The sequence below is a fragment of the Sarcophilus harrisii genome, chromosome 1 (genome assembly GCF_902635505.1).
Source record: "Sarcophilus harrisii chromosome 1, mSarHar1.11, whole genome shotgun sequence".
NCBI classification, from domain to species: Eukaryota; Metazoa; Chordata; class Mammalia; order Dasyuromorphia; family Dasyuridae; genus Sarcophilus; species Sarcophilus harrisii.
Genome location: NC_045426.1, coordinates 128497285 through 128525080, shown reverse-complemented (window position 1 = coordinate 128525080; position 27796 = coordinate 128497285). Strand labels below are relative to the sequence as shown.

The 27796-nt window shown below is 33.2% G+C and overlaps 1 protein-coding gene across 2 annotated transcripts in view; it reads right to left on the bottom strand.

The window, feature by feature from the left end:
- Window positions 1–26675, bottom strand: part of WDR70 (WD repeat domain 70) — a 297258-nt gene extending 270583 nt beyond the window's left edge. For both annotated transcript variants that reach the window (XM_031964247.1, XM_031964252.1), the window contains exons 1-5: window positions 26287–26675; window positions 26135–26194; window positions 23774–23857; window positions 14775–14895; window positions 2962–3151 (exon numbers count right to left, since the gene is read on the bottom strand). In XM_031964247.1, the coding sequence (XP_031820107.1) occupies window positions 2962–3151; window positions 14775–14895; window positions 23774–23857; window positions 26135–26194; window positions 26287–26311 (480 nt within the window). In that variant the 5' untranslated portion in view covers window positions 26312–26675. The remainder of the gene's footprint in view (window positions 1–2961; window positions 3152–14774; window positions 14896–23773; window positions 23858–26134; window positions 26195–26286) is intronic.
- Window positions 26676–27796: the final 1121 nt, after the last annotated feature.

Genomic DNA, 27796 nt, shown 5'->3' with positions numbered 1-27796 from the left:
TGATAAATTTAAAAATTGTTTTAAAAAAGAATTAGAAGGGACAAAAAAAAAGCCATTGTAAAGACAAACAACTTTGAAAAACTTGATTATGATTAATGCAATGACCAAAACATAAAGAACCAATGAAAAAATAATGGTAACCACTCCTACAATACCAACAGCACATATACTAGCACCAAGGATATAACATAGGTTTACAATAAAACACATCCTCACACCCCAGCCTCTTTCCAAGTTTTTAACATCATGGACACTCTGGCTCTCGGGATGAGAAAGTTTATCTGACTCAAGCAAGACAGCCAATCTGACCAAAGTCCTTCAGGAACAAAAGCCTGGCAGCAGGGGCCACAACTTCATAGGAATCGAAGAGTGTATTCCAAAGAGCACATGGAGCTCAGGATGCAATATCTTGCAAATGGAAATATCTTGAAAATCTGAACTATATAAAATAAAACTATATAAGATAAAAAATGGACATTTGGGGCAGCTAGGTGGCATATCAGCCCTGAAGTCAGGAGGACCCAGTTCAAATCTAACCTCACACACTTAACACTACTTAGCTGTGTGACCATGGGCAAGTCACTTAATCCCAATTACCTCAGGGGGGGAAAAAAAGATGGACAGTCAAAAAAAAAAAAGTTTGGAACAATTTTAGGAGAAAAACCAGAACAGATTATTTGCTTCATAAATGCCACAAACAAAAAAAAAAAAAAAATGTAGGAATGAATAGAGATAGCAATAGCAACAGAGTAATAACAGAAAGAATTCTAAATGAACATAAGGAAACTAGGACAAAGGCCAAAATTTAACAGAGGTAACAAGTTAATAGGAATACAAAGAGCATTACAAAGAGACCTGGCAACAACCTGCCTACAGGTAAAGGCTTCTTTTATGAGACTACATTATAGTCTGGAAGGATACAGAAAAGAATGAGTAATGCACCAGAGTCAAGTTAAGAATTAGTAATGAAGGGATGGTGATTTCTCTGGTCTCCCAAATCAAAGAACCTATACGGGAGTGGGTGAAGGGAAGAGGGCAAAGATGGAAAGTATGGGAAAGAAAGGTAGTGGGAGAGAGTTCTACTGATGAATGCTCTTATGAACGAAAAAGATGATTAATGATTAATAAACTGGATGAAGGTAGTGGAAGGGAGTTCTACTGATGAATGCTCTTATGAGTGAAAAAAGATGATTAGTGATTAATAAAGTGAGGGATTTGGTGTCTTAAAAGTCTATTAGAGTTCAGGGAAAGGAGGAAGTCAAATCTCTCAGGGAATCTGACATCTAAATGACTAGGAGAGCACAGACACAGGAAGGAGATTTCCAGGCAAGTATAAGAAATAAAAGATCAAGGAGAGGGGATGGATCAATAGTGGGAAGGCCCCCTACCATGTGGCAGTGTCCTCTCTTGACAATGCCATTGTTTGGAGAATGAAGCACAATGGAAAAGAGGAATCGATGAGGTAAGAAATAAAGAAAAAGAGAGAGAGAAATTGATGGAACAAACTAGACAAGTGAGATTAAGAAATAACAATTCAATAATCCAGTTTTTGATAAAATAAAAAACAAAAATCACCTAGAAAAAACTTTATTTGATGAAAACTTTTAGGACAACTAGAAAGCAACCTGACAAAAATAGCCTTAGATGAATATCGTATACCATAATCCACAATATATTCTAAATGGATATATTATTTTAGTATTAAAGATCAAACTATTAAAAAAAGAACCCTACTTGCCAGAGAGGGAAGGGGGTGGGGGAAAGGAGAGGAAAATTTGGAACAAAAAGTTTTACAAAAGTCAATATTAGAAAAATTACCCATGAACATGCTTTGTAAATAAAAAGCTTTAATAAAAAAAAAAATGAAAAAAGAACCCAATCATATACCTCTCACAGCTTTGGAAAGAAGATGTATTCTCAACCACTAATAAGAGAAATTTAACCTATATCAAATTACTTGATATCTTGGGGAGAGGAAAATAAATAAGAAAGAGAAAAAATTGGAAGACAAAGTCTTACAAAAAAGAATGCTGAAAACTATATATATTTTGAAAAATAAAATATTATTGAATTTTTTAAAATTTTCTCTCATACCCTGCAAACTGGCCCAAAAAAAATGACCAAAAATGGGAAGTTAATATTTGAGAGACTGTGGAAAGACAAGTACATTAATAAATATTATTCATGAAGCTGTGGAAATTTGGAAATCAATTTAGAATGATGAAAATAAAGTAACTAAATTGTCAAAACTTTTTGAACCGGAGACTCAATTACTGGGCTTATATCCCAAGAAAGTCATCGATAAAAAGGAAGTCCCCATATAGTCCAAAATCGTAAGAGCTAAGAATTAGAAGCAGAGCAGGTGCCAATTTAGTGGAGAATGGCTAAAACAAATTGTGGTGTATGAATATATTAAAATATTACTGTGCTATAGGAAATGGTATATGTGATAAATACAGAGAAGTGTGGGATGATTTAAATGAACTAATACAGAGTGAAATAGAGCCAAGAAAATAAGTTACAAAGGAAGTAAGCAGCAGAACTCAGATTCTCTGGACTCCAAATCCAAAGTGCTTTTAGAAAGGAAAACAAAATTTACCCCGTCTTTACATAGTGCCTAGCACATCAAAAGCAATCAATTATGTTTATTGATGACTGAAATTGGGCGTTCGGCCCTAGTTTTAAAGCAAATTTGTCTAGTTTTGTCTTACACTATGTTCTTAAATGTATTGTACAAAGCTAGGTGGGAAGTTGAAAATGCTTTACTTTCAGAATGCCTAACTATAGGAAAGAATATCACAAATAGCAACATGTAATGTAGTAATCAGAAATAGGCTTTTTAGGTTTTTTTGTTTTTGTTCCACCTTTTTAAAATAGCACCTGGAGCATTTAACACATACAGAAATGATCAAGTAAATAATATAGTATACATATGCAACATATCAAAACAGTAACACTTACAATTTCATCTTGTATTTCATCATCGTCATCGTCGTCATCATCATCATCACTATTCTGGTATCCAGGTGGGAGTGGGGGACCTATGAGTTCATCTGTATCTTCAGATTGTATGTGAGTGGTTTGGGGTGGCAAAGGAGGCCCGATTAATTCTTCATCTGAACTATCTTCACTTCCACTGCTTTCTGTGTCACTAAAAAGAGAAAAAAAGATTTGTCTTTCCATTCCTCCTTGTTTCCTCTTCAGGCAATGCATAGGACATAAGCCTGCCAATTTATTTTTATTACTTAGTCCTCATTCCTACAACAATGCATCTGTTGATATTGGAGGAAAAATGTTTTTTAAAGAGCTGTCCATCTCTTCCTTCAGTTTTTGTTAAGGGAGTTAGGGAACTAACTTCATTTCTTGGTTTTGGTTTACTTTTATATTTTTGGAAGGTCCATCATGTTTTTTAAAAAGCATTTTATTGTTTTAATCAGCTTTAATCTGCCTTCTCACCCTTCCATTTCCCCCCCACACCCAATTGAGAAAAACAAAAAACAAACTTCCACATTGTCCATGTCCAAAAAAAAAATTGTCTCATTTTGCAGCATGTATTCATTAGTTCTCAGGAATCCTGATTGGTTATCAGGCTAATGTGTTCAGCACAATGACATTCCATTTCATATAGTTCCATCAGTCTTTCAATTTATAGACATGCTTCACCCTCGGATTCCCATTCTTCACCACCTCAAAAAAAGCTATAAATATTTTTGTATATCTTTAAAGTTTATTTTCCTTAGGACTAATTCCTTTCATAATGTCCCCTCTCTTTAATTATCTCTGCCTCTTTTCACTTCCTTACTTTTTCCCTGTTGAGTGAAATACATTTAAATATTCTATTGTGTGTATGTATGTGTATTTCCCCTTCTGGAAAAAAAATTAAGCATTTGGAAGTTAACTATTTTCTAATCCAATATATAATATTTCTCATGTCTGTTTCATATCCTGAGATCATGCTGAATCAAAGCATATTCGAAAAATGGATTGTATCTTTTTACAACAAGAACCCATTTTGGTTTTTTGTGGACTTCCCCCTGATCATTCCATTACTATTTGAAAACAATTTTTATTTTTAGCTTCTGAATATGAAAGTTAAAGGAAAAAAAAAAGCTACAAGTCCTAAAGGAACTTTGCAACTACTTTTTTTCCTTGAATATTTATTTTTATCAGCCATGAAATCAGGTTTGAATCATTTCAATAGTATGACTGATAGATATTTAGGCATAATCATGTATCTGAACAGAACAGAAACTCAATCCATGATATATACCAATCAATCAGCAAATATTTACTAAATACCAATATTAGATGCTAAGTTTATAAAACCAAAAATGAAATAGCTTCTGCCTTTACCTCACAATCTATTCAGAGATTATTTATATGCAAAATAAATGTAAAGTCATTTTAGAGGTACTGGACACTAGCAATTGGGGTAGGAGTGGGGCAGGAAATTGGGAAAGGTTTCTTTTAGAAAGTGTCATTGAACTTAGTTTTGAAGGAATTCTAAGAGTCAAGGTGAGTGGGGGATTCATTCTGGGCATAAGAATGATAGCACAATAGCCTAAAAGATGGTGAATGGATTGTACTGGCTGCGGAAAAGTAACTGTAGAATTGACATGAAGTTCAAATATATAAAAACATTTTGGGGATAATGTGGAATTTTTGTTATTACTGTTTGATGTCCTCAGCTTTCAAAACTATGTAAGCTTTCTCTGTAGTCGCTGTATTCTTTTGCTGTATGCTCCCCCAACCCCAACTAGGGATAGAAAAGAGAAAAAGCTGAAACTTGGAACTAAATCAAGCACAAAACTGCAACTCTATGTTCCAGGTTGTAAAAGACTAAAAAGTGAGAACAGCTAAAGAGAAAAATTGGGAGACCAAGAAAAAGATGGCAATGATAGTCTTAGCAATGAAATAAAAAGCCTTAGACATCAACACAAACAGTAGTTCTCCCTCTTGTCCCTTTCTAAATCTTTAATTGGGACTAGAGAATACAGGCTGAACCAGTCCTCTCCTATTACCTTCTCCAATGCAAGTTCTAGGTGGGGGAAGGCTGGGAAGAAGGTGGGATGGTGTTCCCGCCTACATTCAAGGTCATCTTTTCAATATATATATATATATATATATATATTTTTTTTTTAAATCTTATCAAAATAGTAAGGAAATAAAGGGGTTCATGTAAAAGATGATGCAAAAACCTCAACTAAAAACTAACTAGCTAAATTGTAAAATAGAAAAGAAGAAAAAGGACAAAACTAAAAGAGAAAAGGTCAACTGTGTCAGAAGTAATGAAATTTAAATATACAATGGAATTTTAAAATAGAAAATTAGATAATAAGATAATAAGGGACTTAAAGCAATCTTTTAATGGTGGATGGGAAAAGAAAGGACAAAAAAATTAATTTAGATTATTTGGGATTGTAGATGGCATTGAAAAGGAAAAGACCTAAAATTCTATAGTAGAACTAATAATTGGAATAAATATTCCAGAACAGACAATATCACAGGTGTCACATCACCCTCCCAAGTGGAGAAATACAAAAACGTAAGCCTCTCAGATCAATAATTATTAAACTTCAAAATAATGGAGAAATTTTTAATGCATCCAAAACAAAAAAAAGTCACATTTCATAAAATACCAATTATATTCTTCCTGTATACTTCAATAGTAACACAGGCAAGAGAACAAAGCTGGTCTAAAAGTATATATAACAAAACATTGGAAAGATTTAGAAAATCATATTTCATGCAATACTGAACTTTTTTTTGAAGGCAAATAAACTTCAAAAACCAAAAAGCTCTCAAAAATAAATTTATAAAAATCCACAACTAAAAGGATAAAATCTACAAACATACTCAAGGAAAAATGTCATATCAGTTTAAGTCTGATCTTAAGTCTACAAATTAAAACATTAAGATATTGTAAAAGGAATAGACAGGTTTTGAAATATTTTAATGGGAATTATAACTTTAAAAAAAAAGAAAGAATTAAATATTTATGTTGATTAATAAATTTTAAAAACATTTCAAATTGACAACAAAAAAAGAGGACAAAGAAAGCAGCCAGCTATTCTGAAAACAAACATCTTTTATTTTTTCAAAAGAAATATAAAACCATAAGAAATGATAGTTACTCATTTAAAAGGCAAAAAGAAATGCCACCCCACCTTTCTTTAAACAATTTTATTAGTAAGAACTTAAGAAAAATAATGTATTTCCCTCCCTTTAAACATTTATGACAGTGGAAAAAAATAAAAAGCTAAAAAAGAAATTAAATTTAACACATTAAATGTGAACTAACGGAATTCTCTAATTTAAAAGATGTTATGGAATTAAAAATTATAAAACAAAATCCATTAATATGCTACTTACATGAAACATTTAATGTATCAAAAAAATATGTACAAACTGAAATGAAACCAAACTATCCTGTTCTAAAATATATCACACAATTGTAAGCTCAAAAAATACAAGAGCATCACCTAACACCAGAAAAAAAATCGAGAAAGACAGATAAAGTTGTTTTATGCTGTTGCAAAGAAAATTAAAAGTTAAATATAATCTGCATGTAGCAAACACACTATCTAAACTGGCCATATGACCAAAATGCACTTTTCTAACCTCTACCTTATTAAATTCCTATTCTTCCAAGACTGAGCTTAAGTAAAATCTTCTACACAAGGTTTTTCTTGGCCTCCCTAATTACTAATGCTCTCCCTTCTTAAGCTACCTTGCAATTACGTTTTATTTTGTGTATATTTCTACACATATTTTATTTGTTTATACATATTTATTTCCCATACAGAATGGAAGCTCCTTAAGAATTGGAACTGTCTGACTTTTGTCTTGCTTTGCTGTGTTCCACTGCACCTAGCAGAACAGTGATTCTAAGCAAGCACCTAACAAATCTTTGTTGCCTGATTGACGAAATCATTTGTCAGCTGAATTTGTAAAAGAAAGGTGAAAAACTAGGTGAAAATATTAACAATTATCAGAATATAATAAATCTAGTAAAAAAAAAAATACCATGCAAATAAATGAAGAAACTATAAGCAATGCAAACTCTCTCCATGAGGGCATACTACAAAAGATTTGGTAGATAAATTCTAGGGAATTGTCTGAAGCACATGAAAGTTTAAAGATTTGCCCAGTTAGTAAAGACCAGAGACAAAATTTGAATACAGATCTTCTGACTCCAAAGTAATTTATCTGTAATCTTGAGAGTTAACGAGGGCAATGAGAGATTGAGTGACTTTTCCACAATCACACAACAGTAAAAAGCATCAGGGATAGGATCTGAACTGAGATTTTCCTAACCCTAAGGCCAATCTTCTATCTAACCACCCTAAGATTCTACTGATAAAAAAAAAAGATTAACAATAACAAAATCAAAAGATTGAATAAGATGTAAGTACCAGTTAAGAATGAGAAAACTGAACAGAATGAGCAAAGGACACAACTTTTTGCCATATATAGAAAAACTCCCACAAAAGTTGGGCACATAGCTGTAAGTAAAATACTGGTGAAGTTCAAAGCAGGAGAAATTATGCATACTATATATTTTTATGCTGCAAGTCAGACATATACAATACAGACAGACAAAATACTACAAATAAACACAAAGCTAAAGAAATGTCTATTAAACCAGAGCTGCTTAAATTTTTCACTACTAATCCATTTTCACTGGAAATTTTTTTACATAACTTGGGTATACAGGGGTGTATATATATATAATAGATATACAAATCAAACATTTACTTATAAGTCAAAATTTCCTGACTTCCACATTTAGTCAGGAGACCTCATATGGGGTTGCAAACAAAAGTTTAGTCTTTTTTATGTTTTTTTGTTTTCTTATGGCATGGGATTTTTTTGGGGGGCAAGGCAATTAGGGTTAAATGACTTGCCCAAGGTCATACAGCTAGTTAATGTTAAGTGTCTGAGACCTATCTGAACTCAGGGCCTCCTGGCTTCAGAGTTTGTATTCTATCTAATGTGCCTTCTAAATGGCCCTGCAAACCACAGTTTCAGATGTTGGATATTTAACAATAATTGACTTTTAAAAATTCATTGGAAAAACTATTTTTTAGCAGAAAAATTTTATTCTCAAATCCTAGGAGTTAAATCCCTTTTGTGGGTTTCTTCAAATAGATTTATTACAGCTATTTAGTTCATAGTTTCCAAATTTGAACTTGATAGGAAAAATTTAATTCTAGTTCTGTCTTTTTATCAAACTTGCCCCTATTTTTAAAATAGTCATTTATCAAAATCTAAAGGCTGCAATCAAAGAAATTCTTAGAGCTAAATGTATAGAGTTGATTCATAAAAATAATTATCATCTGAAATAAAAGTGAAGAAGAATTAACATATAGTCTAACATATAGGCAAAATTACAAAAGGAATAGCATTAAGGAAAGTAGAAAAAGAGGTAAGATAAAAATAAGTAAAAATGAAAAATACAGCAACTGGATTAATAAACCATAAGACGTTTTTCCTTAAAGAGCAATAACTAACAAACCAACAGCTAAGTCACCAAAAAAAAAAAAAGGATCACCATAAGTAAAAGTGAAAGAGGTGACCATATCAAATACAAAGAAGAAAAACTAAAAGTACTATGAGGGAATGATACATTCTAAATGAAAATTTGAGAACTTAAATATGTCCAAAAACATAAACTACAAAAGGAAGTAGAAAACAAATACATCTGCTTCAAAAAAATAAATAAGTCTTCAGAGAGTTACCCTTCCAATAACAAAGAATCGAAATGATTTTTTAAATAAATTATTTCAAACCTTTAAAAAAAACAAGTAAGTTTTTGAGATAATCATTGTAACAACTGAAGAAGTTAGCAGATTCAGGATTCAAATCTGTCCAGTGCTTTTTCTATTATATTCTTTATCTATCCAAATATATAGATGGGTAAACAAACAGGCAGACCAAAAGAAGACTAAAAGAACATCAATAGATGCAGAACTAAGCAAGAAGCACAAAGAAAAAAATATACACAATTCTACAACATAAATGAAAAAGCTTAAAAAAAAAAAAACTGAAAATTAACCACAAAGAAATTGTGTGATCCCAAAGAGTTATGAGAAGATACTTCACCTTTTTCAGAGATGTGAGAACAAGGTATGGAATGATACATATATTTTCAAACTTTCTGAATGTACTAATTTTTAAATTCTGTATCCTTTCTTTTCTTTAAATAAATATACTCTATTACAAGGGGATAGTTCACTAGGAGGGGAGAAGGGAAAGGAGGGGAAATACTGGGACAAGTTTAGACAATATGAAAACCAAAGATAGAAATTGAAAGTATTTTTATAAGGAAACATGTAGTATTGAAATAAAAATGATCAATATACAATGAAAACTAATTATAAAACAATAATATGCAAAAAAAATAACAAAACAGCAGGCATGAAAAGATCTGGTTTTAATTGCAGCACTGCTCCCAATAAATTGTATGACATTTCCTCACTGAACTTCAGCATTCTCATCAATTAAATTAAGAAGCTGAACTAGAAGTTTCCTAAGATCCCTTATGACTCCAAAATTCTTTATCATTTCATAAGTTAACAATGGGAAAGGGAATCACTACTTAATAAACAGTTGGAATGTTCTAGAAGAAAAAAAAATTTTTTTGATCTATACTTCACATTGCAAATATATCTCTAGTGAATCAATCAATTAAAAACCAATTACTAGAACCAAAAGAAAAAAATTAACCCAGCTACACAGAGAAGATAAATTTCATTATTAATAAAGAAATAAAAATTATAAACAGATAAACATACAAAATATTTTGAATATTTTATTTCCTTGATACCTGTAGTATAAATATGCAATTTCAGTCAATAATCAAAAGATTTTATTGAATATTTTATTTTTTGAATATTTTAAAAATAAGCATAACAATGAAACAATGAAAGATTTTACCAAAAATAACTTTGTGCAGGAGAATAAAAAATGTGGGCAAGTTCTACTATGGAAAATTATGACCACAGAAGTTGTCTGAAAGAAGTAAACTGGACTCAGCTACTGTGGAGCTCAAAGCCAGCCCTCTGTCCACCACCACACTGCCTCTTCAAAAGAAATATACTCAGATTCCACTCTATAAATGGAGTTAAAGGAAGTAAACAAACATTTTAAATACAAGGTAATAAAAACACCAAATTTTCACATAAAGAAATAGAAATATAAACATCTTTAAAGTATTTCTCCCACCATCCCCCCCCAAAAAAATCTACTTCTGACTGGGAAATCAGAGTAAAGTAAAAGTAAATAATGGTGGGGGAGGGGAAGGAAAGGAAAAAAGCATTTATTAAGCCTTTATGCTAGGTATTGTGCTAAGTTTACCACAAATATCTCATTTTATCCTCACAACAATCCTAAGGTAAGTACTATTATTATCTCTATTTTATAGTCTAGGAGACACTGAGGCAAACAGAGTTAAGTTACTTGCCCAGACTGATACAGCTAGGCTGAGACCAGATGTGAACTCAGCCATGTTTGATCGCTATAACAACCATGAAAGGCAGAAACTACAGGTACTTTAACCACCATTTTATACACGAGAAAACTGAAGCTCAGAGAGGTCAACACACCCCATACTCACAAAACTAATATGCCATACATAATAACAGACTCTCAAGCCATCTAGCCATGAAATTGTAGGACTGGACTCTACAATACATAAGAAAATATAATGAAGGTATTAGTAATATGTAGCATTATGGAAGAGGGAGAAATAAAGTTTCTAGCCGAGTGTAGAGGAGCAAATAAGACAGAAGCAAAGAGACAGAGGTAGAAAAAGGGCTGGATGTTTACCAAGAACTTCAGGTCAAGTTAGGTTAAAACCAAGCTTCTGCAAAATTAGGTAAGGAAGAGAAAGGTAGACATCAAACTGAAAAGGACTTAAATGATAAGTTAAGAATTGAGAATTTTATCTAGCAAAAAAAATTTTGAAGAAGAAGAATAAGAGTAATTAATTTGTGCAAAAAGTAAATTAATATTGCAAGAGCAGAAAGAATTGATAGTAAGCAAGAGAAATACCAAAAACAGAGAGACTAGTTAAGTGGCTACCACAGTAGTATACATGGGTAATAATGAGAGCCTCTAATAGAATGGTGAAGTGAGAGAGAATGCCAATGTACAACCAATGGCAATTAGTCTCCTCTCCCACCAGCTTCCACATTCAAAGATAAAAGTCATTTTCTAATATAACTGACCTAAAAATATGAAAATGATCTATCAAAAGCAAAATAATTTTTCCTTTGCCCACAGATTCAAGTTGTCATTTTCTCCATCACACAGTCTCCAAAAAATGCTCTTTAACTAATTCGAGTAAATTAATTCAATCTAAGGTCTCATGGTTCCTTAAGTAAAAATACATTTTCCCATGGACTTTAAAAAAAAAGTTCATAAGTCTTCACTATGGGAATTTTTTTTTTTAATTTAGGAAGAATACAATAATTTTGTTGATTCTCCAGAAGATTAATGTAGGAATGTTTCCCACATTGGCTCATCCAACATGATAGATTTACATAATTTATAAGATGGAATTGCAATCATTTCCCAGGGAAAACTAAAAGTTAACAATATTTCCTTGTTTTTCTCTTTTGTTTATGTCCAATTTTGAACTTATGAATGTTCCGCTTTTTGAAAAAAAATTTTTTTTTTACATCTTTGTCATCGATTTCTAAGTTTGCAAAAAGTCAATCAGGATTTTAAGATACCAAATTAATCCATCCCCCAGACTCAATAAAGGAATACAAATACAAGATTCCAGACAATAATGTATCCTACTTTTAAAGACTTTTACAATAGGACATTATTCCCCTTCTTGGTTAGTTCAAATGTTTATAAGCTATCAATTGTCTACATTATTAAGATTTCCCTCTAATTAAATGAATTATCTTTGTGTCCTAGACTCCTTTGGCAGTCTAGTGAAGCTTACAGTCTTCTTCTCAAAACATTGTTTTTAAATGCATTAAATAAAAAATAAATGATTAACAATGATTAACTAATTTTACTAAAAATTGTTAAGAAAAAATTATAACGAAACAACAGTTTGTAATGCTAAGAAATAGGGGCTGGTTATGTCAATATCATTTCTAATTTCATCACTAACTGAGACATCCCTGTTACTGTTACCAACTAAGGCAATGTCCTTCATTAACATGAAGAAAATACTATGTCAGAAGATAGCTATAATATTTACCATTATTCAGGACAATGAGCTCTCCAACATTACTTGACATTCAAAAAACCTAGAAACTATAAAATTATATTATTATATAAATTATATTTCTTGAAACTCAAAACTGTTTTCATTTTAATTATCATTACTATATCATTCTAAAATGCTACAAAGGATTTCACATGTTAAATTTCATAAATATTAACCAACAGGATCTACATATATTTCAAAGTACATTTATGGGATCATTCACAAATGTATTAAAAATTCATCAAAAGCTTGGTAGTTACAGTTTTTATAAGCAATTGCCTAAACATAGAATTAACCCTGAACTCTTCAGTATGACTATTAAAATTTTCCACGATGTTGTTACTTTTGAGCATACAACCTTAATTTTATCATCCTTCCTAATTAGATATAGCCAGACTAATTATACTATCCCTATAATATACCACAAACATTCCTGACACCATTCAAGCTGTTGGTTCTATTTAAAACATCCTTCCTTCACTTGCCAGTTTTTTTCTGTACTCATTGTTCAAAGTCCAGTAAAAGCCCAATACTCTAAGAAGTCATGCCATGAATGTCGTCTTTTACATATATGTGCTTCTACAGAATAACTCAACAGCCACTTAACTTTCAAAGTAAAATAACTCTTGATTGTTAAGAGTAAGGCATAAGCAAAGCAACTCAGAAAATAAAGGGTCAGTAGATAATTTTAAATTCACTGGGAATAAGTTTCTTAGGTACCATGAAATCAAGTGTGCCTTGTATACATTCTGGAAATTCACAAGACTTCAAATAAATGAATGACACTATGATAGAAAGGGAATGCCAAGTTAACCTATCTCTTACCTCCAAGTTATGCTTAATTCTTCTGAATCCCCTTGCTCCAACATACGAACAAAAAAGCAACAATTTGAGGAAAATTTCCCTTTCATAAATTCCTTCAGTGTTAGTCAAGCACACATTTTATGGAAAAAGATGAAGACTGAAGAAAAGAGAAAAGAACTAAAGACCATTCAGGGGATCATCTTGGATCTTTGAAGAATTTTTTCTTTTAATGCAGGGATTCTTGAGGTCCACATATCCACAAGGAATCCATTTACATTTTTATTAAATTTAAAATGAAATTTAGCACTCTTTCACTTATAAATGAGATCAACAAACATTATTCTAAGAAGGGGTTCATACATCAGTTTCTCCAAAATGCCAAAGGGGTTTACAACACAAAAAAGATAAAGAACCTATGTTTCAAGTTTTTGCTAGACTTCAGGCTATATCTATGAATCAAGAAAAGTAAAAATGTTAAACAAGGAAAGAAATCTATAAAGGTAAAGTCAAGAGAGACTACAAAGAAATTCTATGGTAAATAAATACCAACTCTAATTAATAATATGAATGAACTAAAATTTGCCTACTCAATATACCTAATTTGGGAGTGCTATCTCACTTCCTCTCTATTAAACCTCTAGGCAATACAAAATAATTAAGTTCAAATTATACAAAAAGTTAAAATATTTTTCCTAATCATTATCTATCTTTTCACAATGTCATTTCTAATATATAATTCCAGGAAAAGGCAGATGGGAGAAAAAAGGGTAGGGAAGGTAGAAGTGAGTCCTTTCCCCCTCCCCCCACTTTAATACTTGATGACATCTATTAGAAGAAAAAGTAAAAGATAGATAAAATGAGATCAGTGTTTCAATTTTTATATGCTCCTTACAAATGATATAATTAAAGGAAAAACAAAATGAAAATGATTGTGATGACCTAAAATCACAGTTTAATCCACACACATTTATACAGTTACATATACACGATATGATTAATATTTTCTGAGAATCAGTTTCCCTGATACCTGTTCCTAAACTAGAAACTCAAATCAAAGGCAAATGCCTTACAAGGGCTTCTACAATATCTGTCAAGTCTTTGTTAGCATACTCCTGATACTGACTACTCTATCCTGATACTTTAAAGATCCTTCCTTTCACTCTGATATTCTAAGTTTCATGTTTTCCCATGTGCTCTTGATGATAATTCAGCAAATTTTCGAAAATGTTTTTATATTTGCATGCAACATGCACATACACATATTTTCACATACCAATATACATATATGTGAGAAAGACAAATACATGATGAATTTATACAAATCTTTCCCAAACTAATGTACTACAGCAGATTATAATGTCTCTTTTTTTTATTTTTCCACTGCCTATTTCAAACTTGCAAAAAGTTTACCATAAATGTAAATTTTCTGAAAAAAGAGACAAAAGAATATACATATACTAAAGTAAATAGATCAAAAAAATGAGACATATATTATACTACTATATCTGGAACTACTTTAGGAAAACTCAAATTATTTTTAAAATTACAGATATAATTTCTTGTAGCCTTAGACTTACAGGTGTATTAAAGAAAAATGTGCAAATTTTTATTCTTTTTAGTAATCAGGTTTAAATTTTCAGTTTGATCACCAAAACAATAATGCTAATATTGTGAGAATTTATTAAATAATCAGATAACTGAAAATGTTGCACAATTCCTTCTTATAAAAGTAAGGCACCTGGAAGCTGAGATAGAAGGATGTTTGGTTAAACTTGAGCCTGAAGGTATTGACTCATTATCTTCATGTTGCCTTCTTAATTCTCTCTCTTTTTGCAGTTCTTCCTCTTTCTCTCTGGCTTCTGAAAATGAAAGAAAAAAAAAGAATTCACACTTAGGCTTCAAAAATTTCAGTATTAAAAAAAAACAGGAAATATGATAATTTTCTTAAAATTAACCAAAAGCCCCAAATACTAATAAACAAATTGAATAAATTTCCAAATCAAATTCTAAAATTTAAACTACTAACCTTTTAATTACAAAGAAAATTCCATGCCACACATTTTAACAAAATGAAAAAAATATTTGTTTGCTCTAAGGCCACTATTCACTTACAAAAGTTCTGAAGAAACACATACATATTTCTAAATAACATGAATTCTAATTTACAGGTCTAGCTTTGCCATCATATAAGACTTTATACATTCACTTTCATTGTTCTTGTCTCTAACATGTTTCATTATACAAACTATAATTTATCTAGCTATCCCCCCAACCAATTAATAATAGCTGACATCTACAATGAACTTTAAAGTTAACAGAACACTTAACATGTATTTCATTTGAAATACAATGAATGTCAGACTTATGTACTATATCTAGTAACATTTCCATTTGATGAAAATATAGAGGCTTTGATGCAGGGAAAATCCAAGTCAAGTCTCCCCAGAACTCATTCCACTATGCAATACTGTCTTTCACAAATATAATTGGTGTGAATATTTTAAAGACAGGGTCTTTTTTTCCATTTAATGACATCTTTAGGACACAGAAGCATTATGATTACCAAGTAAAACAGTATTATTAGTTACATAACTTTTACTGTGTATTGTTCTCAATAGTTTATGACAGTGGTTTTACAAACCACTAAATAGTATCTCCACAGATATGGCAATATTGGATTTTTAACTTTTTTTTTTTTTTTTTTTTTTTTTTTTTGCTAAACTGTGTGAAAGATGAGATAAATTTGTCCAAGAATCAATTAATTAGGTAGTATTGTAAATCAACAATGCAAAGAGTGCAAACTGAAGTTTTTATTGTGTTCAGAGCAGAGACTACACCAATTGTATGCAGCAATGGGCCCAGAGCATCCTTTTAGATAAAAAATCAATATATAAACAGCACAGGAAATTGGAATTTAACAGAAAACAGGAGGGAAAGACAGACATACACATATGAAACTAGTAAGAGAAGGAAAAAGATATCTGCCTTAGGAAACAGCTGGTCATTAGAGCTATGGGGTTATCCCAAACTTTACAAGATTTTTATAAGAAGCATGATCTGGCTTCCAGGAACAATGTTCAAAAGCTCAAAACAGACACTGAGGCAGTATACTTTTCTTGTTAGAGTGGCAGTCAGAGCCAATGTCTTTCCCATTACAGTCATTTTCTTATCACAATGGTAGCAAGAATCCTAAGCCAGAGTTTCTTTTCTATCAGTGACTTTCTCTTATCCCATACCACATTCAGTCCTAGATTACAAGTATGGTTAACCTAGAACTACATTCTTATACAACTTATCAATTTCTTCTCAGAATATACCCTCCTATGTTGGCAGGAATTTCCAAAGACAGATAAAATCATTAGGAAACACAGTATACTAGAACAAAGCAAAATTAATGCAAAAACTATTATTGGTATCATAAAGCACAAGGTTTTCTTTCTTTCTTTTTGCTGAGGCAATTGGGGTTAAGTAACTTGCTCAGAGTCACACAGGCACAAGGTTTTCAAAACTTCTGTAAACCAGCCTGAACCTTACAACCAACTCCAAATGTCCCACTGAGAGGTTCCCTGATGTTTAATATGTTCTAATTCTGAGCCTAACTTTCCAATTCAGTTCAGATAATAGATAATGCTTCGTTTGATCAGCTAGAAAGATATAGCTGCTCCCACTAAGGCACTTAATTTAATTAAGATGTTATTTAGCCCCCATTAAGCCATTTCCTTGGTTAGCTAGTAAATAATCAAGGGCTATGAGATTCTGCAGTATTGTCTAACTATAGTTATGTTAGAAATGATTTGGCATTGCTGATATTTATTCATGAATCTTTTAAGAAAGCATTAATAATTTTAAGGATGGCAATGTGGTTAACTGTTATCCTAATTAAGGAAAGAATGCTCTAAGATAAGATACTCCCTTAGCCCTGGTTATCACTAATATCACTTAACTTAGTGTTATCAGGGAACCTCAGTTTTCAAATGCATCCTTTTGGAAGTATGGAGTATGTGTGAATGTAAGGTATGATTTTTTTCCCATTAAGCAGAGTCTAATTACCAAGGAAGATCATGTGAACTTCTGTCTTATGCCTACATACTCAGAACAGACCATAGCTCAAATAGCCCATCTGAAACATCTATCAGGTTAGGTAGCTATCTGTCTACTCATTACACATTTCCAGGGTTCCACTGGCAAAGGTCTCTCCATGCAGGGTGACCTCTTGATTAATCTGGTCAATATTCAGAAATTATACCCTAATGAAATCCTGTTTGCAGATCAGAGACTACTCAAGAGGTCCTTCATTTCTCCCTGACGGCAATATAGGAAATGAAATTGTAAATGGACCTATTCCATAGCAGCTCCCCTACCCCTGAGGGAGAAGGGGGGAAGGCATATACAATCAGAAGGATGCACCACATCCCTTGGTGGTGGGTGGAAACATTCATACATACCCAACAGTTCTCTTTAGTGACTGGGGCAACTTTCTGCAAAAATCTCAAATAGGAATTTAAGTGCCAGTCTTTATCTTCAGCTGATGGAAACTCATCAGTGGATTCTAAGTGAATTCTTAGGAATTAGGAGGCTGGAAGAATTTCTAGTTAAAATTGCTACAGAAACTTAAAGAGCTGGAGAAGGGTAGCACCAGGGGTTTTATATGAATTATTATCACAGAGAGAGAGAGAGAGAGAGAGAGATAATGCCAAGATACTGTGATTATTAGATTATCTGAACACCAGCAAATGAAGAGAAAGGCCTATCTGCTAATATGGCTATTAATAACAATTATAATTTCATGTGAATCACAACAAAAGAAAGAGTATTGAAAATTAATCTTCACTCTAAAATCTCATAATCTAATATGATTACACTTCCTCAAATTCTGCTAATGCAATAACAATGGTTACCAGAACTCCAAGAAACAGAAGAGGTTCACCCCAAACCACAAGCAGGAGGAGGAAAAGGCAAAAAAACAAAATAAAACCTTCAATTCATCTCAGATCGGGGCTTGACATAATTCACATGAAAAAACTTAAGCTTTATGCCATCTAAAGGACAGGCCTCCCACTCTATCGGCTTCTAGATCTCCACTTCTAGGAAGTATATTTGTGTCCTTTCTTCAAAGTCCAAAGTCATCTGTTTCCAGAGGTCCAGCATCATACTTAAGGACCTAGGTATCTTTTCCTTTATTGATCTTTTTAATTCTAGTGTAGAGGAACCAGGTTTCCTTCTCCTTGACCTTGACTAGTGCTGGATGGTTAAAAGCACCAGGAAGGGACCATTGCACTTAGGTTCCAATAGCCTTTGTGTCAGGTCTGTATGAAGATCTGATCACATGGAAGCATTCAGTGTGCAGGGACATCCAAAGGGCATTTTAGGGTGAATTTATGCCCTTTAGGACAAATGTCCTAAAGTAGCATTCCTGTGAAAGGAAGACAATTGATATTAGAAAGATATCTCCTCTTCCTCAAGTCCTCTCCCCCACATTGAAGAAGTAAGAACAGAGAAGAGATAAGGACAAAAGGAGTTTGCCAAAAAAGATTTTGAATAATGAAAGCTACACCTTTGTGGAGGTCCTATGAGAAAATAATGCTCATGGAAGGACTTGTAGCCATTTTAATCATGTATCCTAACAAATATTAGTTTGTTATTTTGGGGGGGAAGGAGGAGAGAATTGAAAATAATCACATTAAGTGACTTCCCCAGGGTCAAACAGTTAATAAGTATCTTCAGCAGAATTTGAACTCACTTCTCCTAACTCAAGGGTTGATACTCTATACACTGTATCACCTAGCAGCCCTTAATTTTATTTTAATTGATTCATTTTCTCTACTTGTCTTCAAGACTGGAGGTGATAGGATGTGTATTATTTCTACAGCATTCCTATTTTCTTGGTAAATTTTTGAGTAATGCTGCCAGTGAAGAATGTCTCCTGGTTTCTTTCAATGAATTTTTGTTTTTAATGACTTTCTATCACTGTAACCGTATGGTTTAGAAATTTTTCAGGTTAACAGTTGAGTTGATCTACCAGGAAGAAAAGATTTCTATAACTCTTGCATTTGGACATATTTGCAAAATGTAGCTGAAGTATGAAAAAGGGGTAAAAACTCAAAGGCAACTTCTTGATTTTTCTCTTTGATTGTGATGAAACCATACAAAGCACAACTGCACCGCTCATTTAACTTCTTGAAATACTACAGGAACAAACCATACAAGAATTTATGAGAATGTACCAAAAATAATAGTTTTAACTGCAAAATAATTAAAACAATTTAGAGGCCATTAGAGATATGATTTATGAATAGAATGAAATATTTCACCACAAGAAACAAAGAACTTAAAGAATTCAGAGAAATGTAGTCAACTCTGATAAATATACTAGAAAGCAAATTGTTCGAGTATTATAAAATTTCCAAAATGTTCTTATAGGAATGATAGATTATTGAGAAGTAACTGATGTTAATTTTTTTAAAAAATAAATGAATGAGTAGATTGAGCACCAGCCCTAGAGTCAGGAGGATCTAAGTTCAAATCCAATATTAGACACTTGATACTTACTAGTTATGTGATTCTGATTATGTCATTTATCTCTAATTGCCTTGCAAAATAAATGAATCAAACAGATAGAATGAGTCCCTTTTCATCAATATTCTTTTTCAGAGCTCCACTTATCCATCTTTTGTTCCCTACATACTTTTTATGATTATAGCTAGTTCTTAAGTCATATCAGTATTTTGGTTGGTACAGCACTAAATCTCTAAATTAATTTTGGAAGCATTAACATGTCCAATTTTATGATATTTAGGGGACACTTTCCCATTTGTCCATAGGGCAATAACATGAAAAACAAAATCAAAAGATAGGAAAAAAACAGATGAAAATGCAAAATAATATAGCTAAAACAAGTGACTTGGAAAACAGATTGAAGAAAAAAATGTTAAGAATCATTGGACCACCTGAAAGCCATGATCAAAAAAACAAAAATAAAAATACCCTTAACGTGGTATTTCAAGAAATTTTAAAAGAAAACTGTTCAGATCTCTCAGAACCAGAGATCATATAGATACAGAAAGAATTCAATGGTCACTTTCTGACAGAAACCCCAAAATCAAAATTCAAAGGCATTATAATCAAAACCCAGATCTTCCAGATCAAAGAAAAAATACTAGAAGCAGGCAAAATGAAAAAATTCAAATACTGAGGAGCCACAGTCAGTAACATGCATGATTTGTCACCACTATAAAGGAACAGGAACCACTTCATATGTCTCAGATTGGCTAAGGTAACAAGAAAAGATAATGATAAATGTTGGGGGGATATGGAAAAACTGGGAAATTAAGGTATTGTTGATGGAGTTGTGAAAGGATCCAACTATTCTGGAGAGCAATTTGGAACTTTGTCCAAAAGACTATAAAACTGTCCACACCCTTTGATCCACCCTTTGATTTGATCTGTGTCCCAAAGGTATCATTAAAGAGAGAAAAAGACCCACATGTGGAAAAATGAGCAGGCCAATTTCAGAAAAACCTAGACTTACATAAATGAATGCCGAGTGAAATGGGTAGAACTAAGAGAACACTTGTGCATAGTACCAAGATTATGTGATAATCAATATGATGGACTTGGCTCTTTTCAATAATGAGGTAATTCAAGGGACTTGTGATTAAAAGTGCCATCCATATCCAGAGAGAACTATGGACACTGAATGTAGATCAAAGCATAATATTTTCACTTTTCTGCTGTTGTTTATTTGCTTTTTTCCCCCCTTTCTTGTTTTTTTTTTTCCTTTTGATCTGATATTTTGGTGCAGCATGATAAATATGGCAATATGTTTAAAAGAATTGTAAAAGTTTAACCCATATCAGATTGCTTGCTGTCTTGGGAAAGGGGAAGGGAAGAGAAGAAGGAGAAAGATTTTGAACACAAGGTTTTGCAAAAGTGAATGTTGAAAAGTATCTTTGCAAGTATTTGGAAAAATAAATTTGTTTTGTTTTTTCTTTCTCATAGTTTTTCCCTTTTTGATTCTTCTTTTACAACATGACTAAAATGGAAATATGTTTAACATAACTGTAAATGTATAACTTCTATATCAGATTGCTTGCTGTGTGGGAAAGGAAGGGAAGGAGAGAGAAGAATTTGGAACTCAAAATTTTACAAAATAAATGCTGAAAACTATCTTTACATATAAATGGGAGGAAAAGTCTATTAAGTAGAAAAATTTATATAATATTCAAAAGCAGAATGGAGAGAGAAAGAAGGAAAATTAGAAGGATGTTAGATTACAAAAAACAAAAACAAAAAACACAATTAGTCCTAAGCAAAACAAAACTAAAAGAATTTACAAAAATATTTGGCTCTTTTTTACTGGCAAACAACTGGAAACTAAGAGAATTGGGAAAGAGTAAACAAATTATGGTATATAAATGTGATAATATTGTGCTATAAGATATGATTTAGACAATGATTCCAGAAAAAACTGGGAAGCTTTGTATGAATTGACATAAAGTGAAATGAACAAAATCAGAATAATTTATATAATAATAGCAATATTGTAAAGACAAATAACTTTGAAAAACTTAAGAATTCCGATAAGTATAATGACCAACTAGGATTCCAGAGAACTCATGATGAAAATGCTGTTTATATCCTAATAGAGGTAAAACGGCTCATGGTAGAGAATAAGATATGTAAGTATTTATATATATATATATATATTTTTTTTTTTTACATAGCCAATGCAAACAGAAATCATTGTCTTCAGAATAAAAAAAAAATTGAATAAAATCAAAAAATTGAAAAAATATAAAATTTGAAATATCTGATTATCAAAAATGACCAAGAAAACAGATAAAGGAGAGATAATTTAAGAATCATTTAGACACTATATTTTAAGCTTACACAACTTATTTTAACAGTAAATTAAAATTATCACATAACAAGTAGAATCAGAAGATAACAAATTGAAGATAAAAAGAACCCAATCATTTCCTAACAAGAACCCCAAAATTAAAATAGTAACACTTGACAGTAGATTGAATATGAAGGATTTAATACATATGTAACAGAAGTCAAAGATGACACCAAGGTTTATAAGCCTAAATGATTTGCAGGATAGTGAAGTACTTAATGGAGCTACCACTGGATACTGTCTTTTTTTCTGTGTAGAAGTATATAATGTATAGTCTTACTTACCATGGGCAAGGAAAGATTAAATAAATTGCCCAGAGTAAAATCAAAACTGTGTGACAATGTATAAGTGTTGTTGTTATGTTATAAACTATTCTTCTGATTTTGCTCATTTCGTTCTGTATCAGTCCATTCAAGTCTACTTGAAATTCAAGTTACTCTGAAACCATCTCTTTATTTTTACAGCACAATAGTATTCCATTAGATTCAGACATCATCATTTAATTGTTCAGTCATTCCCCAAATAATGAATACCCTTTTATATTTCCAGTTCTCAACATCAATAGGAAAACTGAAAAGGGAAGACAGTCATGTGGCAGAGTACAATTCTATTTTGGAGATGTTGAATTTCAAATATCTATTGTATTTCCAATTTAAGATGTTCAAGAGCCATTTGGTGATATGAGACTAGAATTTAGCAGAAAGGCTAGAATTGGATACATCAAAGTAGGAAACAAAAGGATAGAAATTACAATTAAACTCACAAAAGCTGATGAAATCATTAAGCAAGATGTAATTATTAATCAAAATACCAATGGACTATTCAATAAAGAAATAAGGAAAATTAGACCGAATTATATCTGATAAAAATCTACCTTAATACCCATTCCCAAATGAAGGAATAAATCAAATGAAAATTTAGAAAATGTTAAATTATTACTAAACAATTACATATTCACTTTCTATTAAATAGAGAATACAAATTAAAAAGATAAGATATCAGAATGCATAAAATTGGCAAAGAGAATGAAACAATAAAATTCATTATTATGGTCAGGACCTTTGGATAAACAACTTTCATCAATTGTTGGCTGGCTTATAAAGAAGCTTTGGGGAGACAAAAACTGACACCCTTTAACTTTTTGATCAACTTATATTACCCACTGGATTTGATAAATTAATTCATCAATGAAATCACAAGTTCTGGAGAATCCATAAAAGCACACTTTAAAATGCCAATAAGTTGTGAGCATTCAATAAAGAACAATTCGGTGAGATTTCCATCTTTTGTTCTGTTGCAATATTTTTCATATTAAAAAAAAAATTACTGTGCAATAGTTTATCACAAGCCAAACTTTGCGCAAGTTCATATTGCTTCCTTTGTTTTTTACTATTTGAAAGGCAAGAATTCCAATAATTTCCTGTCATTCTTAATGTTTTGCAAATGAGCTTGTATTCTAAATGGAAAATGAGGGACAGCATGTAAAGCTTAAAACAATTACCAAAAAATATCAAAAGAACTAGAATAATAACATCTCTAGTAGTCATAGTAGGTCTTCTATAAAGAACTTCAAGATATATTACAGATAAAGAATCACACAAGATGAGATGTTACAACTGATTCATCCTTTATACTGGTGGTAGAAGTATTCAGATGCATGAGTATTTCAATTGAAATATTATAGAAGTTTAAAAATCACATACATTTGTTCAAGAAAAAAAGGTATTACATCCTTTAAACTATAAAACATTTGAAAGTATTTAATTATAACTCTATACTACTATGCAGTATATAGCATTTAACTTAAAACAAATGTAAAAGCAGTTATCTAAACTTACCCAAAACTTTTCTACTTCTTTCCACAGCTGTTCTTCGTGTTTGCTCAAACATGGCTTCCAAGTCAAATGTCCTTGCTTTCTTTCCTAAAATGAAGAGGGATGGATGACAGAGACAGTTGATAATGCATAGTGTACAAAATTTTTGATTTATTAGTCTAACTTGTAGCACAGACATGACCACAATATATCACAATGGTGTTCAATATACAATGGATATCCTTTTAGCCTTCAATTATCACTTCTTTAACCTAGAAATCCTTGTCCTGCTGTGTGAAGGATTAAGTGTGGGGATAACTTTGTGTCTGTCTGCCTGTTTTAAGGGGAAGAGGGAAAGCAGCGATTATATCCCTGAATTAAAGAACTTAAGAGCCACTTCTTTGAGGATTCAAAAAAAAAAAAAAGAACAAGAAAAATAAAACAACCTAAGTACATATATAATGAGAATAGCAAATTACCTACTTCATAGGGTTGTTATATGCCTCAAATGAGTTAAATATATGTCAAGAATATACATACTTTAAGGCACTCTATGTTGGTTACAATGCCCTATGTTCAGACATCTTCAGAGACTTCAGACTCCACATAGGTTAACAAAATAGGGAGGACAGGAGATGAGTCAGAAAAGAAAATAATCTTTTGGCAAAATACCTTATATTTCCATTTTCCAAGCTACAAATGTACACACTGCCTTTGTGCAATATGATAATACTGAGAAAATCTAAGTGTAGTTGTCATAGTAATGGTAGTATCAGAAGTACCAAAAGCAAGAGAGGCATAATGAAACAGGAAGACACAAGTTCAAGTCCCACCTGTGACACATACTGGCTCTATGACCCTGATCATTTAAAATCTTAATGCCATCGGCCAATATTTTAAGACTCTAAGTGTCCAGAAAAGGTGTTAATTTGCTTTGGTGGATCTAGTTTCCTTATTGATAGTTCCTTATACCAATGAAATTGCAAGACTAATGCAAATGATAGTACTGTTGTACTAAAGTACTCAATACTGATCCACTAATATTGTATAGAACTTACTAGGAGTTTTTCAGTCACAGCACAAAGATTATCCAATGCCACCCGATGCATGATTTTAAATACAATATATTTTAGTCACTTTTGGGAACAATGGCATACACACATATATATATATTTATTTGTGTGTGTGTGTGTGTGTGTGTGTGTGTGTGTATAAAGATATATATGTGGATATATATTTGTGTGTGTATGTGTGTATATATATATATATATTTGTTCATTGTGTATATATATATATATATATATATATATTGTGTATATATTCATTGTGTATATGTTCATTGTGTATATATATATATATTTGTGTGTGTATATATATATATATATATGTGGATATTTGGATGTGGAGTCTGTCTTTTGCCATTAAAAAAAAGAAAAGAGGTGAAAGTTGTGTATGTATATATATATATATATATATATATATATATATATGTGTGTGTGTGTGTGTGTGTGTGTGTTTATATATACTTGTATATGTGTGCAAGTATGTATATATACACAGAAACACATACTAGCTACTAGCAAAGTGCTTAGCAGAGGGGCACTTAACAAATGTTTGCTGATAGCATGGAAATGTTTTGCATGATTTCACATGTATAATTTATATTATATTCTTTGCCTTTGCAATGGGTTGCAAAGGAGGGAGAAAGATCATTTGGAACTCTTTTTTTAAGTGAATGCGAAAAATAATAAATTTTGTGGAAATAAAAAATAAATATTTGTTGATGAATGTCAAACACATACATACTCATAGTAAATATGCATTTCCCCTTAGGACCAGTAAGTGATGAAGTACAGCAGCAATCTATCAATTTTAGTTTTTGTTGCGCTATTCCTTACAAAGATGCCTTTACCTAAACATGGTATAGCCTTCTATTTATTGCCTAGCAGCTGCAACATAGTTATCTACCCACAGCAACCAATGTACATCTCCACTTAGTACCAGAGTTTGCAGAACCTTTAGACCTAAAACCTTGACTCCTTGAATGCAAATGAACTTAAACTGCCTCCCCTTCCTGCCCACCCTCCACCCCCAGCTTCTCTCTCCTCCATCTGTTCCTTCCTCTCCCCTTTCTCCCCCTCCTCTTCTTCCTTCTTTTTCCCTTTCTTCCCTCTCCTCCTCCCTCGCGCCAAAGACCGGGCAGCAAAGGGGCAGCAGCAGCGAGTTGTCAGGGGGCGCGTGGTCCGGGGGCTTCGCTGAGGCAGGAGGCTACAAGGGGAGGAGTCAACACTATCACGGGGGTCACAAGCCTCCGCGCCCTCAAGGCCGCTCTCCCTCCCCGGGCTGTCCCGCTGCGCCGCCCCATCTCCGGGGCCCTGAACTCACCAAATCCCGTGAAACCCATGGTGGAAGCCAACTCCGGGTCGGCCGTCGGCGCGTCCGTGCCTGTGAAGGAAGAAGGGAGGGAGAATGGAACTGCGTTAGGACACATCTGTCAATGCCAGGCCGCCCCGCTCCCGTCCAGAGACCGAACCCACCATCACCGCCTGTAGAGGATTCCATGCTGGCTCCCCGGACAGGTAGAATCGTAAATCCCAACCCACTCTCCCAGATCTGAGCAGCCGGGCGGAAGTGTCTTCGCAGCCGGGAGGAAGTGTCTTCGCAGCCGGGAGGAAGTGTCTTCGCAGCCGGGAGGAAGTGTCCTCGCAGCCGGGAGGAAGTGTCTTCGCAGCCGGGAGGAAGTGTCCTCGCAGCCGGGCGGAAGTGTCTTCGCAGCTGGGCGTTAGCGTCGCCAGAAATCAGGAAATGACGCACATGGTCTAAGAACGAGACCCCGCGACTCCGGCCACAACGCCGTCCTGACGGAAGCGACGAGCAATAATAAGAGTGTCCGCCCTTCACGCTGTGCTGGGCTCTGCAGATAGGAAAGCAGTCGCGGAATAAACCCTTGCTCTCGGCAAGCTGACATGCTTTCGCTGGATCCTACGTGTATATGCAGGATAAATTATAAGTAATATGGAGGGGGAGCGGATCAAGAAAGACTCGTCTGTCGGGCTCCACCTTGAGGGCGAGTGTGGGAAGGAAAAGCATTCCAAGCAAGGCTCCGAGATGGGAATGAGGCGCCGGAGGAATTTGAAAGCGTGAATGTGGAGCCGACAAGGAGAGTCAAATATATTGAGGCTGGAAAAATGTTTGGACTAAGTTGTGAAGCTCTAAAAACCAGAGCGGAGTTTCCCACACGCAGCTTTCCGGGGTCTCGACTCCATTTCCCCACCCGTCCCTCTGTCCGTGGAACCCCTCTCTTCTCAGCTACCTTTTATGTATTGTCTATCCCGTTCCCATTATATTGTATTGTGTATTCTGTACGGTCTAGCCCAGAGATAGAGTAAGCTTCTGGAGAGCAGTTACTTGCTATTTGTATCGCTAGAGATTCGCGCAGCGCCTAGCACATAATAAGTGCTTAATCAGTATCCTTATTAAGTAAGAAGGAAGAATATGAGGAATATAACGTTCTCTGCTATACGGGCTACGGATTGACATGAGAAGAGATTTGTGATAAGGAATACAGTTAGAAAGCCACTGTAGTCCACCCACGAAGGCAGAAGTGAGGGTGATCACTGTGTAAGTAAGAGGAAGTCAAGTGGAGAGAGGGTGGCAAGATGTAAATGGCAAGATCTGACAGCTGCTTGGTTAGGCAGGGTCATCCCAACACTAAACTGAAAACCATGATTTTGTTTATTCTGGACCTATTATTTTATCTATATAGGGAAATCTCAATTGAGGAAATTCTCCACCAAAGCTCATCAGTGATCCTAAAGAACTGCCTAAAGCACTGACTGATTTGCCCAGTCACATTTCTAGTATATGACAAGTCATGAATCTAGGTCTTCTTTTTGGCCTGCTCTTTTTCCACTCTGTAACAGATTCTCCACGATCATATTATTTAAAATTACAATAATGTGAAAATAAGTGGCTTTATTTTTATGAGACTCAAGTCTTTGAGGGAAGCAGTACAAACATTATTTTACTTATTTTGCAGATGAGGAA